The 16297-nt window shown below is 44.3% G+C and overlaps 1 protein-coding gene across 1 annotated transcript; it reads right to left on the reverse strand.

Moving 5' to 3' along the window:
• Positions 1-8847: 8847 nt before the first annotated feature.
• Positions 8848-10804, reverse strand: LOC127314158 (uncharacterized). The gene is made up of 2 exons (XM_051344623.1): positions 9880-10804; positions 8848-9359 (listed from the first exon to the last, which is right to left on the reverse strand). Exon 1 carries the CDS (start codon positions 10564-10566, stop codon positions 10171-10173), a length of 396 nt encoding a protein of 131 aa, XP_051200583.1. The 5' UTR covers positions 10567-10804; the 3' UTR covers positions 8848-9359; positions 9880-10170.
• Between the last annotated feature and the right edge of the window lie 5493 nt (positions 10805-16297).

Below are 16297 nucleotides of genomic sequence, written 5' to 3' on the forward strand. Positions count from 1 at the left end.
CATTTGAGTATTTCTATCAAATTACTTGCAAAGTACTATGGTTATCACTATTGCATAAAAACCAAAACCACTACTTTCATAACTATGAATATGACTATGTGGTGGGCAATGGAACCATGGATTGTGTTGATATGGTGGAGGTTCCATTGCAAGGGTTTATATCCATCTAGGATTAAACAACAAATGTCGTCCAGTGATTCTTGTGCCGTAATACCCGTGTTAACCATAAGATCCGGAGTGGGACGGAGTAGTCAAAAGTGTTTCCACCTCTCGTTCATCAACGGATGCGCTTTACCGTAGACACTTGTATCTGTCAGGGCAAGCGGTTGGCTGGGGAAGCCTTAAGTCCCCACGGCATAGTCCGTAGACACTTGTCGCTCGAAGAACAAGCGGTTGGCTGGGGAAGCCTTAAGTCCCCACGGTATTGCGGTCTATGATGGGTTGCAGCTACCGGCGAAGGAGTTTGGTTAACGAGTCCCAAACTGTTGTCGTGGTCGGGGTCCACCCGTGAGTGGGAATAATGGGACCGGCGAGGACCCAGGGTTGGGGCATGCAACAAAGGGTGGGTGTTCGAGGTAGCGGAGGAACATGATTGGCTAGACCTTATACCGGGCCTCACACCATAGGAAGTGTGGACGGGAGAGCTGCCCGGTTGGCACCAAGGTTAAGATCTCTTATGGGTAAATCAACACACCTCTGCAGAGTGTAAAGAACCGTGACCTGTCACTCCCTGTTCCGGGATATGGAACTGCGAACGCGGCCGGAAAGGAGCTCCATGAAGTTCTAGTAAACCGGTGAAGGCTGACGGACATAGTTCTTCTGAATAAAAGCAACCTTTTGAAGAAATGGTTATGAAAACTTGCATTGGTATTAGACTTTCTGGTCTAATGCCGTAGCTAGTGCATTAAACACCTCTTTCCTATAATGAACTTGTTGAGTACGCTCGTACTCATCCCACTCTTAAATCCCCTGCTTAGATATGGAGGCATCGAAGGAGGATCTACAGTATAACTCGAAGGCCGAGGAGTCAACAACTACTTCACGAGACAGGACCTTGTCAGAAGAGTCAGACACCTCATCCAACAAGGAGAAAACTTAGTTTAGCCATAGAAGGGAACTAGCTTACTAAACCTAGTTCCTATTTAGCTAGAATCTATTCATAGCCCCTATAGCTAGTCAAATACTCTACAAATAGAGTTCGTGATAGGATTAGACTACGAGTCGTTCTTCTGGAGTTTATTTGCAGATTTACCTCATTGTAAAGTAGGAGGCTGTGCTGATCTTATGTAATAGAATCAGTGTTGTAATTCTATAGACATGCCTTGGACCCGCATATGTTTTTGTTGTACCACTCTGAGCGATATAATACTAGTGGAACGTTGTTTCATTGGGGTTATATCAGACTTGCATACTACACCATGCAGTGGTATGCCGGGTCACCACAACTTTTAATTCATGTAATTACCGCTTGTACTTCCTGTCATCTCCGCATGTACTTCTCGTAATCACTACTCGTACTTCCTCGCAGATGACGGGATTATTTTGTTTTTCTACATTTAGATTTCGCCGGGTTTCTTTGTACTTCCTATATTAAGTGGGTGTATTGCTCGTGTCGAATGGTTGTACTTCTCATTGTCAAGTATATGAACTTCTTTAAGGGTGATGGGATTATTATTGTTTTTTGCTATGTGGACTTATGTGGGAGTATTTTCTTTGAACACTTTTAATTCATGTAATTACCGCTTGTACTTCCTGTTGTCTCCGCCTATACTTCTCGGAATCACTACTCGTACTTCCTCGCAGATGACGGGATTATTTTGTTTTTCTACATTTGGACTTTGTCGGGTTTCTTGTACTTCCTATATTAAGTGGGTGTATTGCTCGTGTCGAATGGTTGTACTTCTCATTGTCAAGTATATGAACTTCTTTAAGGGTGATGGGATTACTATTGTTTTTTTCTATGTGGACTTATGTGGGAGTATTTTCTTTGAACACTTTTAATTCATGTAATTACCGCTTGTACTTCCTGTTGTCTTCGCCTGTACTTCTCGGAAACACTGCTCATACTTCCTCGCAGATGACGGGATTATTTTGTTTTTTCTACATTTGGACTTTGTCGGGTTTCTTGTAATTTCTATATTAAGTGGGTGTATTGATCGTGTCGAACGGTTGTACTTCGCACCGTCAAGTATTTGAACTTCCTCGCGGATGACGAAATTATTTTATTTTTGTTGTAGCATTTTTTTGGGTTTACTTGAACTTTCTATATTTATGTGCTCGTGTCGAATGGTTGTACTTCCCAACGTCAAATATTTGAACTTCCTCGGGGATGACCAGATTATTTTGTTCTTTTGTTATTTGGATTTTGTCGTTTTTCTTGTACTTCATATATTATGTGGGTGTACTGCTCGTGTCGAATGGTTGTAATCCTCGGGATGGAGGTGAAAAATCCACTGGCATCGTTAGATTAGGTGGGCAATGGCGCGTGTGTTGAGGGGCCAGCGGTGCGAAGGAGGCGCAAGATTCCGTTAACCGCGCGGTGGCCTCGCGCCGGTAAAGGAGGAGCAGAACAACAAAGTCTCCTCTCTACGGTAGGGGAATAGGAGGGGCGACGCCCTCCTTGCGTCGGTGGGTCTGTAGGGCTCGTGGTCCATGGACGCGGCAACAAACCGGCGGCAGCAGAGCGGCCCTGGACTGTGGTGCGGGAGATGCGGGTCGGCGGCATAGGCGCCTTTGCCTATGGCCGGTAGCTGCTGCCAATGGTGGCGGGGGCCTTCCAGCGGCGGGGCTCCGGTGGAGGGACGCCGGTGAAGGGCCACGCCAGCAGAAGAGGCACGCAGGTGGTGGGACGAGTTAATTGAACTTCTCAATATTTTTTCATGTACTTCTCATGTATTTCCCGTGAAAAATAATTGTACTTCTTGGGACGGATAATTGTACTTCTCTAACCCCATTTTGATACTAAAATTCCTGCTCCAAGCGCTGCTTGTACTTCCACAAACCGAGAGCCCGCACTTCCCACCTCTCTTCAAATAATACCAGAAAAGAGATGATTGCCGAAAAAATAGGAATCATGGCAGCTCCAAGTGCTTTTACTTAGCAAATAAAAGGTGTGTAGTGATTTATACAATGTTATTGCACTTCGTGAAATCGGAGAAGGTGTATCGAAAGTAACAATTCTGGTTTACATAAAAAAGGAGATGAAAAAAGAAACAACTGCGTTCCAGCAAATCATAACAGGTCGGGCCCGTGCCCAACAGCTCATGGAGGTCGACCCCAACCTTGCAGCGGAGAACCTAGTGGCAAGGCAGCTGGGAGGCGGAGAGCTCGGGGGCGAAGGAGATAGGCCGGGCCGACATTGCATCTGTGGCTGAGGAGAGAGGTCGAGCCAGCGGCGCATCCAGGGTGGAGGTGAGTCGCCGGGGCAGCGGCACATCTTCGGCGGAGAACAGCCTTGTGGCGGTGGCGTAGAGCTCTGGGGTGGAGGCGGGGGGGACCAGGGCGGCGGATGCGCGTGACACCCGGGGCGGATGCTCGTGAGGTCTGGGGCGGCATGTGGTGGTGCGACCGGGGCGGCGGGGCGAGAGCCCCCATTTCGTTGGGACTTTATGGCGTGAATCATGTCCTTATAAGGTTGGGAGCACCGGTTTTAGATAGGGTGTGTGCTTCCTAGAACTTGAAATTTAAATTTCCCGGTGTTTCTTTTTTGCACTTCCGAACAATTATTTTGTGCATTTGAAAAACCCAAATGTGTAATTCTGTCATTGCGTGTGCATACTTTCACTTTACCAGAAGTGAATTAGATAAAAGGTGGTATGTCTGCTTGTCCTATGCTTGTACTTATTTTATTGGGTACCTGCACTTTTTTCTCACCGTATCTGTACTGCCGAAAACATAATCAAAAGAGAAACGTGAGACAGAGAGCTGCAAGATGGCTGAGGCAGGCTCGGCATGTCGCCGCCGGCCACCGCAACCAGCCAGAGTCGGTGGTGTTGGACGCCGAGGAGTAACTATGGCCTACGTGTGGCCCTGGTGCCTTGAGCACCTGGCTGACCGGCCAAAGACCAATACCTTCGGTGAGCATATGTGCGACAATTATATGTCCACTGCTAGAACTAATTTTTCTGCCAAAAGTTCAGATCCATGCGCATATCTTTTATTACACAGCTAATGCCTTTTATCACAAGGAAAGTACAAACGATGCTTATCACTTATCAGAAGTACAAGTGGATGAGTAACAAAAGTTCATGTCTAAGAAAAATAAGACAATGAATGATATCTGCTCCAATTGTACTTCCTAGAGTCAATACTTATACTGCTGACGCCTAACAGTTGTATTTCCTATATTAGATATTTGTACCAACTGCATATGTGTCTACTTCAATTCTGAAACAAAACAACGATGCTTGTCAGCTATCAGGCATTAGCACAACCTTACCTTAATTGTCATTTTATCAAGTTATGAGCAGACCAAGCTAAGCATGCAATCAGACATGCCTCAATTTCTCAACCGTGGGACAACAAATCGACATGAACACTAAATCACAGGAGAAAGAAATTAATAGCAAGTTTGCCGTACGTCTCCCAGCTAATGGCTCGACCTGGCTCATTCCTTCAGTAGCACATGAGCAATTTAACCAAGAGATTCAGAACGAAGATGTGTAATTCCCGTGTAAGGGTTGTGTACTTTCTAGTTTCAAAGATGTGCACTGCTCCACAATAAAAATAACGCAGAAAAATCCTAAATCCCCAAGTGGAAAAGCTTTTGCACAACAGCAGTAGGAGACGATGTTGCAGTACGAGCTCCCAGCAGTCGACGGCATGTACCAGAGCTCCTCCAGGTGCAGACACATATCCTTTCACCTGCAGAACAACCAGGAACCGGCGAACCGCACATTGTACATTTGTGTAACCAGATGTCCACACGTAAGCTCACCACAACAATCACCGCACAAGGCACAGTTCTCTGTTTTTCCCCTATTCTATTGAATCCATCGCAGCAAGAACTTCACTTTACGAAAAACATCGAGGCAACGACAACATCGATCAGTTTCATAGGGAGAAGTACACGGGGGAGAGAGTGGAGAAGTACAGGTGGAAGAAGTTGTGACCATGGAACGCTCGTTCTGCAGCGTCAGAGCAGATGTCCATCCAGCACCCGCGCATAAATTCAACAGCACGAGCTACTGCTACAAGCTGCTGCTGCTTGCGGCAGCTCGCGTTCAGCGTTGTGTCTTCGTCGACTGGCACGGGGAGACTCGTGGATTTAGGCCGCCCTGTCGTCTTCAACTCCGGGCAGGCCTTCGTCTCCGGCGAGGAACCAGGAGTCCAGGGACGGGGCAGCGCGTGGAACTAGGATTTGCAGGGATGGGGCAGTTTGGACGGGCAGGCGGTGTGGGGATCCGACAGCACGTGGAACTCGTGGTGTGGGGAACCGGCGGCGCGCGGAGCCAGCGGGAGTTGAGGAACCGCAGGGGACGGGTAAAATGGCGGGGATTGGAATTGGGGAGCCGGCCCGGAGGTTGGATACAACTGCGATGGAAACTGGGGAGCAGGCCGTGCTGCGCGGCGGGGCAGAGTACCAAGTCCGGCGACGAGATCCTGGCTCGGCGGGGTTCGAGTTCGTCGCCTCGTGGGGAACAGGAACGGACGAGCTGGGTTCGGGCGTGGGGATTAGGTAGGGGCCGGGTCGGGCTGATTTCCTTTTTCCCATGGGCTCGCGTCCTATATAGGTGGATTGGTGTTCAGGATATTATTTTGAGCACCAGTTTTAGAATAGTTCATCCCTATATATATATATAGGACGAGGTTTTGGTACGTAACCTTACCCCAGCGCTAGCTATCATCACCGTCTATGCGCTTTGAGATTGGTACTTTATTTCTCCTAATAGTTTATAGTGTGACCCATGGAAAGTGAGTGAAAGGGAATTTCTCTCTCCCTTTTTTCTGCCGCATGACCTGTGTTATGCAGGGATTTCGAATTGTATTGCTGTTACGGTGCACGTTCAGAACAGAACTGAGGCCTCAACCTGAATTCAAAAACGAACTATTTATAAAGATGTGTGCAGAGCATTGGGCCACATGCTTTGCAGTCCAACAGTGCCAGGTCTCTGGGCTTCTGACCAGACTTTTCCCTGTTGAGGCAACTTTTACTTCAAACTAATCTGTATTCTTGGTTTGATTTGAAATCCCAGCTAGGTCGGGCCGGTACCGCGGTGGACGTCTCCCATGGTGTACCTGGATTTGTTTTTTAGTCCGGTACTTGCAACTAATTTGTATTTTCAGCTACCTCGAGCCGGTACCAGTCAAGTCTTTCTGCTAGTGCGTCGTTGTGGTCAAAACCAGCACATGCACAGGCACATGCACGAGCACGAGGCCGTGGCGTTGTTCCACCACCACATGACGCGCGATAGGTTTCTGCTGGAACGACGTTGCATTCCTTGCGGCGCTCTCCGCCTACGCGCTCGTCGATGAGAAGCTATACGGTGGAGGTTGGAAGGCTCCGTGACGCGCGCGTATGACCTCGTCATGAACCTGACGGACCTGCTTTTGGCCTGGAATTAGTCTTGGCTTGTTTTGATGCTGCCCCGGATTGCTACGTGACGTGCGAGTGTCTTGGCTGCTGATTGCTAGCGTGTGTGTGTGTTTTTACTTAGGTCCTGCTGAAATTGCTGCTAATTTCAATAGCTGATGTTTCCTAACACGTACAGGATTTTCATCTGTTGTTTTGCTGGTATATTGTTTGTTTGCTGCCTTTTTCCTCGTTTTGCTACCGCCATATAAATTTTGATCTTGCGCTCTACCATCCGTCGCGCCGCGGGATCATTGAGGGAAAGTTGGCGCGCAAATGTTTGTAGGGAATCTACAAGAAAGTTGCAATCGATAACCCCCGCCTCAATTTTTAGGCTAAAAGTTTGTTGTTCATTTAGTCAGCTAAGCTAAGAACTTAAATAGGGTTGAGCTAACTATGGAAATTTTGAAGTACCTAAACTTCATCTCACAAGATGAAGAACATGCAAATTGGTAGTTTCGACATCACAGGTCATTTTAAAAGCCAGGAAAAATTATTCGGCACCATCACTTAACATTTCAAGCACCCTCCTAAAAATTCATCCAGCACCAGGTTGAAACTTTTAAGTACCTAAAAATCCGTCTCAAAAAATCGGTACCATACTTTTATTTTTAAGCACCCTCTTATCAATACATGCCGCACCACGATGGACATTGTTAGGTACCTATGTCATGTCTCGATTAATATATATATATATATATATATATATATATATATATATGATACCCATGGATAAAAAAAATTGATACCTAGAAAATTCCAGTTCTAAATGAATCTAGTTATACATTCGATTAATATCTATTTAGCATAAATAGAATCGGCACCCGTAAAAATTCCATTTAACATTGAGTAGTATTGATTCGGTACCCGCTAGTAAAAATAATCGGTACCTAGACTATTTTCAGTACCAACGATCCAATTATCTCGTAAAAAATTTATAGGTTAGGAAAATTACTCGGCACCACAATTTAACTGTTCAAGCACCCTCCTGAAAATTCATCTAGCACCTCGGTCGAAGTTTTGAAGTAACTAAAATTTGTCTCGAAATTCATCTAGTATCTTACCTACAACACCAACTGCCCATTTAAGTCGTACCTTCATATATGGTGCTACGAGTTAGCATCGAGCATGTTAAATTACTCAGCAACATCACTTAATTGTTCAAGCACCCTCCTAAAAATTTATCCAGCACCCGGTTTAAATTTTCAAGTACCTAAAGTTCGTCTCGAAAAATAATTAAACATGCAAATTGGTACACGCAATGCCGCGAGTCATTTTAGTGGTCAAGAAAATTTTCCAGTACCACAAATTCCGAAGTTATTCGGCACCGCACCTTAACATTTCAAGCACCCTCCTATAAGTTTATCTAGCACCCGGTTCAAATTCCGAAGTACCAATACAAATTCCGAAGTTATTCGGCACCACACCTTAACATTTCAAGCACCCTCCTATAAGTTCATCGAGCACCCAGTTGAAATTCCGAAGTACCAATACAAATGTACTCAAAAGATAATTAAACTTGCATATGGGCACTAATGCTATCGGCACCTCAATTATATTTCTTGCATCAAGTGGTTGGTGGGTGATCTCTTAGCATTTAAAATGCCCGCACCTTCAGAAAAGGGCTATGCACATCTGTATTATCTTTTATAGAAATTAGGGTTGTGGATGATCTCTCAATGTTTCAAATGCTCTATCAGCACCTGCGATGTGGTCAATCGCACCTTTAGTATAAGGCTATCGGTACCTCGAATATATTGACATAATTTAGGAATGTGGATGATATCTTACCGTTTGACTTTCTCTATAGCACTTACGTCGAGACCAGCCGCACCATCCTTATAAGGCTATCGGTACCTCGAATATATGTTTAGCTACTTGCTTGACATCTCGTTTTCATCACTAACATCAACCATCAAGTTCCATTTTGACCTCTTGATTGACATCATCTTCTTCTAGAGGATCATTTAAACAAGAGCCAAAACCGAATTATAAAGCACTAACAATAACTAGCAGAAAGACGACCACTGGAACAGCTCCTAATAGTTCAGGTTCAGAAGGGCATCATTGACATTAGTGATGTATGACACTGGTAGATGTTTCAAGTAGTGATGTATGACACTGGTAGATTGTTTAAATAACAAACTGACAGAAAAGATTCACAAGCTAAATTGCATCAATCCTGTTGCCCCTATTATAAACTACATCACCCAAACAAAGAACTTACCCCTGCAAAGTGTAAAAATCGAGTTGGGATGGTGGTCTGAAGGCAAATGCAACATGTAGAATGCAGACTAAATTAGATAACATCATACATTCAAACCATTAGTCACTCTTACAATCTGGTACATGGCTGCACACCAAATGGAATGTCATCCGTGTACAAATTATCCCTACACGAAATTCCTAGACTAAATCAGAACTGACACTACCAAATTCCTTACCCTAATGAGCATCACATCTGAATGAACTTAGCGAGAATGCAGCCAAGCCAAACAAAGAACAGGGACAACACAATCATCCTGGTCATCCTTGGAGCGCAGAAAACACCCATGTAAGCCATTCTTGCCTCAGCTAAACCGGCGTTTATGTTGGCTATGCCCTCGTTCATCTAGCGGAGCTGATTAAGCACCTCTGCCAAGCTGTCTGATGACGCCACAGCAGGTGCAGACTTGATCTGGCCTTCAAAGACGCCAGATGGATCTGCTGCCATTATCCCCGATGACTTTAGGTGCTCAATATATGTGCCCTTCCATATGAAGAACCTGCATGGTGAACAAAGAGGAATCTGTACTAGTGTCATTCCGTGCTTCTCATATATGCATCAACAATCTTAAATTAACGCCTGAGCGTACAAGCAGGAGCCGCTGCGTCAATGTCAAGGTAGTATCTGAATCACAGGTTCAAATACGAGAATGATGCCAGCGGTACAGAAATTGCAGACCAATTTGACACCGATTCAGTCTAAGCCGGGCTTCAGACTGCATATTTAACAGGTGCTGAATTATATCGAATGAAGTTTGACACTGAATGAAGTACAAAAACATTACTTGCCACCTACAAAAATTGAGACTTGCTCTACTGCAGCACCCATATTCAGTAATGCTACGAAAATTCATACTAGCTGCAGTACATTAATTCAGACTACATCTACATCAAATCAGACCACATCTACATCAATTCAGCAAAGATGCTCGCTGTTGGAAAAAGAACAGAAGGCCATCTTCGATCTAATTTCAATCCCCCAGTAGAGAACTTGTAAATTAAATTTCAGACAAGAAAACAATTGACGGCAAAGACGAACAAACCTGGGAGCTGCAGCTGGTGGGGCAGCGCGCGATCCAGTTGTATACGGGCAGGGCGAGGGCATCGAACTGGTGCTGCTCGAGCGCCTCCAGGATCTCCTTCAGCTCGTCGATGAGCAGCAGCAGCTCCTTCTGGTAGTTGGTGACCGCCACCCCCGGAGAACCCCCTATACGACCGCGCAGGCGAGACCCGGGTCCTTGTGCACGAACTGCAGCACACAGTAGGCGAGATTAAGGTGGTAGGCGTGCAGTCACCTGGTGCGGTGCAGCGGCAGCAGCACCCGCATGGCCGCATCAAGAACCCGTGGTGCCAGGTGCTCCTCCTTGAGCGGCACCGCGAAACCGTTGATAATGCTTCCGCAGACCTCCAGCACCTAGCCGACACCGTCGGCGCTGACGACCGCGGAGGAGGAGGGCAGCGAGGAGGTCGTGTTGGCGAACGGAGGAGGGCGTTGGCCATGGAGCGGCGCATGAAGGCGCGCGCGGGTCCTCGGAGTCGGAGGCGAACAGCGCCAGTAGGGCGGTGAGGAAGCGGCGGTCAGCGTGCGCGCGGAGGGACTTATTAGCGTTGGCGGCGGCGAAGGCCGCGAGGAGCACGTCGTAGACGGCGCCGAGGTGCGGCCAGGACGGGAGCAGCGACGCCGCCCGAAGCTCCTCGGCGAGCGGGCATGCGGAGGATGGTGGCAGCATCGGCGGAACAGTTTCGCTGCGAGCATCTTCACCAGCGCCGGGGATGGTTTGCAGATCGACGGGGATGGGCCAGAATGGGTTGCAGATCGATGGGGATGTGCGGGGGAGGTGTAGGGGGCGGAAAGGCAGGCCGTCACCGGAAAAAGTTCGGAGCAGGCAACTGCGAGGGCGCCGCCATTCAACTGGATGCGCATCGATGTGTGACAGATATGGGGAGGTGGAGGTGCGGGAAGGGGGTGCTTACCTGAGGTGCGGGAGGGCGGGGGAGGCGTCCGCTGAGCGAGACGGGACAAAGCTACCACGACTTTGCGTGAGAGGAGCGGTACATGCCAAACACAACACCTCCGGTACAAAAAAAAAGAAACGACAAGCCCAACGGCTCTCCACTATGCAGAGCCACAGAGTCTGAGCGCCGGTCTGCCAGAGAGCCCGACCTTTAGCAGTGCATCGGGCCACTAAAAAGGAATCAGGCCATTTACCAATAGAATTGATTATTCCTAGCACGAATCTTGGCACACAAATAGACGTCAATGATAGCTATCTGTCCGTACTACTCCTGGCGGTTACTGCTGAATTGTTGAGTGTTCAGCTCTGAACTACGTGCTGACAGTCTCCAAACTGGTACTAATTCAATCTTTATTGTCATGTTGTAGTACTACTGCTGCCCGATCGGTACTGTTGTCCTGCTGCTAGTTCACTGGATTTGCTGCTTGTTAATTTTACAATTTTTTGTTGGTGGTGTACTGATTGATTTTTAACTATCGGTGGCTTGTGTATTAGATTGATTATTTTGATTGATTAAAGTTTGAATGATCAGAGTGCACATAAATAATTTCAGAAGCTCACTCTTTTGATTTCACGAAGTTCTCGTTCCACAGTGAACTGCTAGTGCTTATCTGGTTTTACTAGCTTTGCTGAATACTAGGAACGCAAATAGCAGAACTTTATTCATGGAAGAGGTAGTTAAAATAAACACATCTGGCCCTTCTCCTCCAAGCTCATAATCGCCTATGCAATGGTATATCATTTGCTCATTATCTGCTTCTCCTGTGAGAATCGGATATCTTTAATCATGAAAGCAAAAAAAAAAAAAAAAAATGCGATACGAAGTTCGGGCTATGCTATTTAAAAGAAATTCGCATCGCTCAGATTAGTTCAATTTCCATTTTTTGGAGTTTGTTTAGGTTGTCTTATAGTTTCAGCTAAAAACAGTAAAAAATTGGTTCATTTTTGTGTCGATAAAAAACATGAGAGAAGGTCAGTTAAGTTGGTTCATTCTAGAGAGTATGCTCTGGACAGTTTATAAATTCATATCGGTAGTTCACCAATTTGATTTGGGGCAGTTTGCCTATCCCACAATTACTAATTCGCTCATGACTAATTAAAAATATGAGTTCACTTGATTATTTCAAGCAGTGCACTAAATTCGCAGAGGCAGTTCAGTTAGCAAAATAAGATTTAAAATAGTCGTAGTTCACTCCACAAGCAAATGATTGTTCTCTTTTATCTTCTTTGCATTGGCCCCGTCAAAATGTCAATCTTTCCAATGATGAGGCTCCAAAGTTTCGCTGCTTGGCTACAGTCCCGTGAGCACGCCTTGCTGTTGGACAAGCTGCTGGACGCCCAGGTACTGCAAGTCGTTTCAGTTGACATGTAAATTATTGTAGCTGATGCTTGTGAATACATGTTATGTGTATGTGTAGATGACTAAAATCTGAGCCCTACAGCTTCTCTATCTTCTAGTCGATGTGAGCTAGGCGGCTGCAGCTGTCTATGGTAGTTACTTTCAGCTTACCTGTGTGTGTGGGTGTTTATTCTGTTCTGGTTTGGAATTTACTCTGCACTCTTCTGAAGTTCAGTTTGTTGCTGTCCTTGATTGTCCATGAGGTGTTTCTGATTTACCAGCAACCCTGTAATTAGAAGATGAGATGGCTGTAGCACTTCCTCCCGCGCAGGGATAGTTTGCTTTTTTTTTTGTCATGTGAAACTAAAATATATCTTGTGACTCAACTACCATAACAATGCTGCTATAAGAGGGTAACCCTGAACCTACTTTATGCTATTCCATCATTTCTGTAGGTCATTACAACAAGCTCTAGAAGATAAACTATCTTTGTCTATATTTCGTTTTTACTTACTGTGGGAAAATTATCAGGAAGCTCAATTTAATAACATCAGGAAGTTCATTTTTAACCAAACTGGGTAATAAGTGTTGCTCTGCTCAATTAATTATGGATCGATTAGATAGCCATAAAAATAGAAGTTCACCTTCCACATACGAACTTTACTTATTTTTGTTGGAAGTTCCCTTGGTCCCCTGAATTTGGGTTAAAAGTAGGCAAAAAAATAATTGTGAAGTTCGCTTATATTTTACGGCAAAGTTCGGTTCGTCGAGTGCGGAGTGTAGGTTTTCTTTTGAATGCCCTGGGACGTTCACTTTGAATGAGCTGGTAGTTCACCTCGTCTTCCTGATCAGTCAAGAAGTTTGATTTGTCTATGCTTGAAGTTTGCTTCTTTTTTCGCGGTAGTATGCCTCGTCAATTATTTTACTGCAAGCTCACATCGTACTTGTGTGGAAGTCCACCTTTTAAATCTATGAAAAGTTCAGTTTTATAGAACAGACTGTCGTTACTCTATTGCTTCTCTGTCCGTGTGTATAATTTTTCACTCCTTCTCTTATCTTGTTGTACTACCAGTACTTACGTTTATTTCTTTCTTCTATCTTGCGAGAAGCATTTGATCAAATAATCATGTAGCTAGGTTGGAGGTAGAAGGGAACATGAGCTGGCGGTGTTCCCCTTTATTCAGCCTACTAGGTGAATTAGTCTCCAAATTTGATTTTATTTGTTAACCGAATTCTGAAGCTCACAAATGAAGAAATCTGAAGTTCAGACATAGAAACAAAGCTGCAGCCGTTGCTCCTGGTACTTGGTCTTGCCAACGACCTCACAACTAGCCCCGCGGTAGTTCCCTCTATTCATAACTGAAGTTCATTTATAAATTTATGGGCATGTTTTATGCTTTCTGCTGTTATTGCGGTATGGCTGATGGGAAAAGAATAGAATCTCACTTTATGTATTTGACAAGTTCACTTTTATATTTCCAGCGGTTCCGGAGCACCAGGCTGTTCTGTGTTTGTTGTCCGGCCGGTAGTTTCGTGAGACGTTCAGATATAGGAACCCAATCTCCAAAAAAGGTAATTAAGACCCAGGTCAGCCTACTCATCTCGATAATAACCTACTTAAATGTGAGAAGTTCAATTAGGCCAAATAGGGAGTTCACATTCCTGTTAAAAATATATAGAAGAAAAATGCCCTCAGCACACTTGTTAGTTTATTTGGTGGTGGAGAAGTTTAGATATTCTTCGGAGGAAGTTTAATCTATGTTTTTGAAAAGTACAGTATGCTTTTATTTAATTTTGGTTTGATTTGTGTGCTTTTATCTTGCAATTATTTAATCTAGGTTTCGTCGGGACGGGTGCGGGATGGGTGAAGTTCACTTCTTCTAATCATTATAGTTCAGTTCTCCTTAGTACCATCTATGACCCAGTAACCATGGCGCAGTTTACTGTAGGCCATGTTGCAGTTTGCTCTTTGTACATTGGAAGTTCACCTTATATAAATAATAAGTCCGTTCATACTGCTGGTTACAAAAGATGATTGCTGCGAACAATATCTTATATTTGAAAAAGTACTATAACTTGCGATGTAGAAGGAAAAAAAAGAAGTTCATATTGTTCACATGTCAAGTTTACTCTTTCACTACAAAAGGTTCAGTATATTACATCGGGGTTTATATTATTTTGGTTAGTTGGATTTTATTGGCACTTTTTAAAGCATATAATGAATTACAGTCTAATATTGTTGAAAAAGTTATTCTATGGTTATTAATTATTGGCAGGTTTACCATGACCATGATGCCCTCTCTATCTAGCGATTGTGATGCAGTTCACATCTGACGCTGCTGCAGTTCAGTATTAACCGTGGGTCGGTTAAGTTTGTTGTTGTTTGTCACAAGTAAGCCCCCTCCTTTGAACCCCTATGATGTGTGTGACACTGGAAAGCTCACTTTAATTTTCTTAGGGGAGTTCACTTCGTATAAAGTTCAGTAAGAGATTGTTTGATGTTTCAGTTTTTCTTAGATTGTGATTTGTTGTTATGCCTGCGCATCCCCATTGTAACCACCGTGCTGACCTGGGAATTCCACTGTGAGCATCCTGGGAGTTAACCTTACACCATTTGGTTCTGTTGCAGATCAATTATTCGACAGGAGTAGTGTGGTGGTGCATACTCGTCTAGATCTCGGTGTTGTTGAGCTCAGAATGCAGTAGGCGTTGCTGTAGCAGTGCGAGGCCTTTCCAGCGGTACGTGTTCTTGCTGTAGGTGCTAAAACTAAATTCATTTTGTTGGGTTGCAAGGTTCACTTCTGCTTGAGAAATTTATATTTTTGTCAGGATGTTCACTTCATTGATATATGAAGTTCTGTACAAAAAACATTGCAAGGTGCAGCTATAGAAACAAAACAATGTGCAGCAATTATTAAATTGAGAAAGTTCATTTTATTCATTTATGAAACAAACTAAAAGTGAAGTTCACTCTGCAAATAAAATGAAGTTTGCTAGGCATAAAAACTGAACTTTGTTTCAGAAATTGTAAAAAGAATTCAGTATAATAGAATCCTTGCTTGCTTCCTCTCTGAATTGTTTTATATTTCAGTCCAAGGTCAACACTAGCATTTGCTAATGAAAGTGGAAATCTCATTTATTCTAGAAGCGGTGATAATCTGTGCAAAGTAGCTCGCTCTTACAAACTATTATTATGCTAGACAATATATATATATATGACCGAATTTCTTTTAAATTTATTCACCATTTGAAATATATGAAGTGTGAATTCTTTTTATGTTGCCTCCAATTTCTAAAAGACAGTAAACGCTGATTCTGGATAATTTTTTGTCAAGTAGAGTGGCAGTTGACATGTCATGATTCCTGAAAAAAAAGGAAGTTTGAAATATCAGGAAACAGATGATGCGTTAGCTAATTTTCTGTAGCATTTATCATCCTTTTTTTGGTAGCTGAAAGATATGCATTGTACAGGTGCATAAATAACATTAGATGGTTCAGTAGCTATGCCAATATCCTAACTTATCGAGTTTGTTCCTTTAGTCCAGTTCATTACCTATAGATGACCATTTTTTAATGCAAAATAACTGCTGCTAGTTCTTGCGTGTACTCCTGGCAGCGCCACCATGAACTCCGGCTCTCCCGCATAGCCACGGCCGCCACGGGACAAGCGCCGCCACAGGAGTTCACATTCCCCGCCGCGGTAGTTCACGGCGCTCTCCGTAGCGAGCATGTGCAGCTCTATCTTCAGGTATGTTAACTGCGCCTCTTCGGCTATCCGTTGCGTGATTTTGGGGAGTTTGCCGCAGTACCATATGTATCTATTCTATTTTCAAGTATGGTATTGATCCCTCTTTGTAAACAAATAATATAGCCATGCATGTGGTATTTTGAGAACTGATGAATGGCCATTTTTATTATTGCCGCATGTCTCTTATCTATCATTTTTACTATTTTTCAGTGCTAGCAATTGCTAATTAGAAGGAATTCTTGTTACAGATTGCAATGTGCTGTTGTTCTACAACTCTAACTGGAAGTAGAGCACCACAAGAGTTCATTGTGACTCCCTCCGTTGGCGTGGTCGGGAAGTCCACACGCGCATACCCTGGC

The sequence above is a fragment of the Lolium perenne genome, chromosome 7 (genome assembly GCF_019359855.2).
Source record: "Lolium perenne isolate Kyuss_39 chromosome 7, Kyuss_2.0, whole genome shotgun sequence".
Lineage (NCBI taxonomy): Eukaryota > Viridiplantae > Streptophyta > Magnoliopsida > Poales > Poaceae > Lolium > Lolium perenne.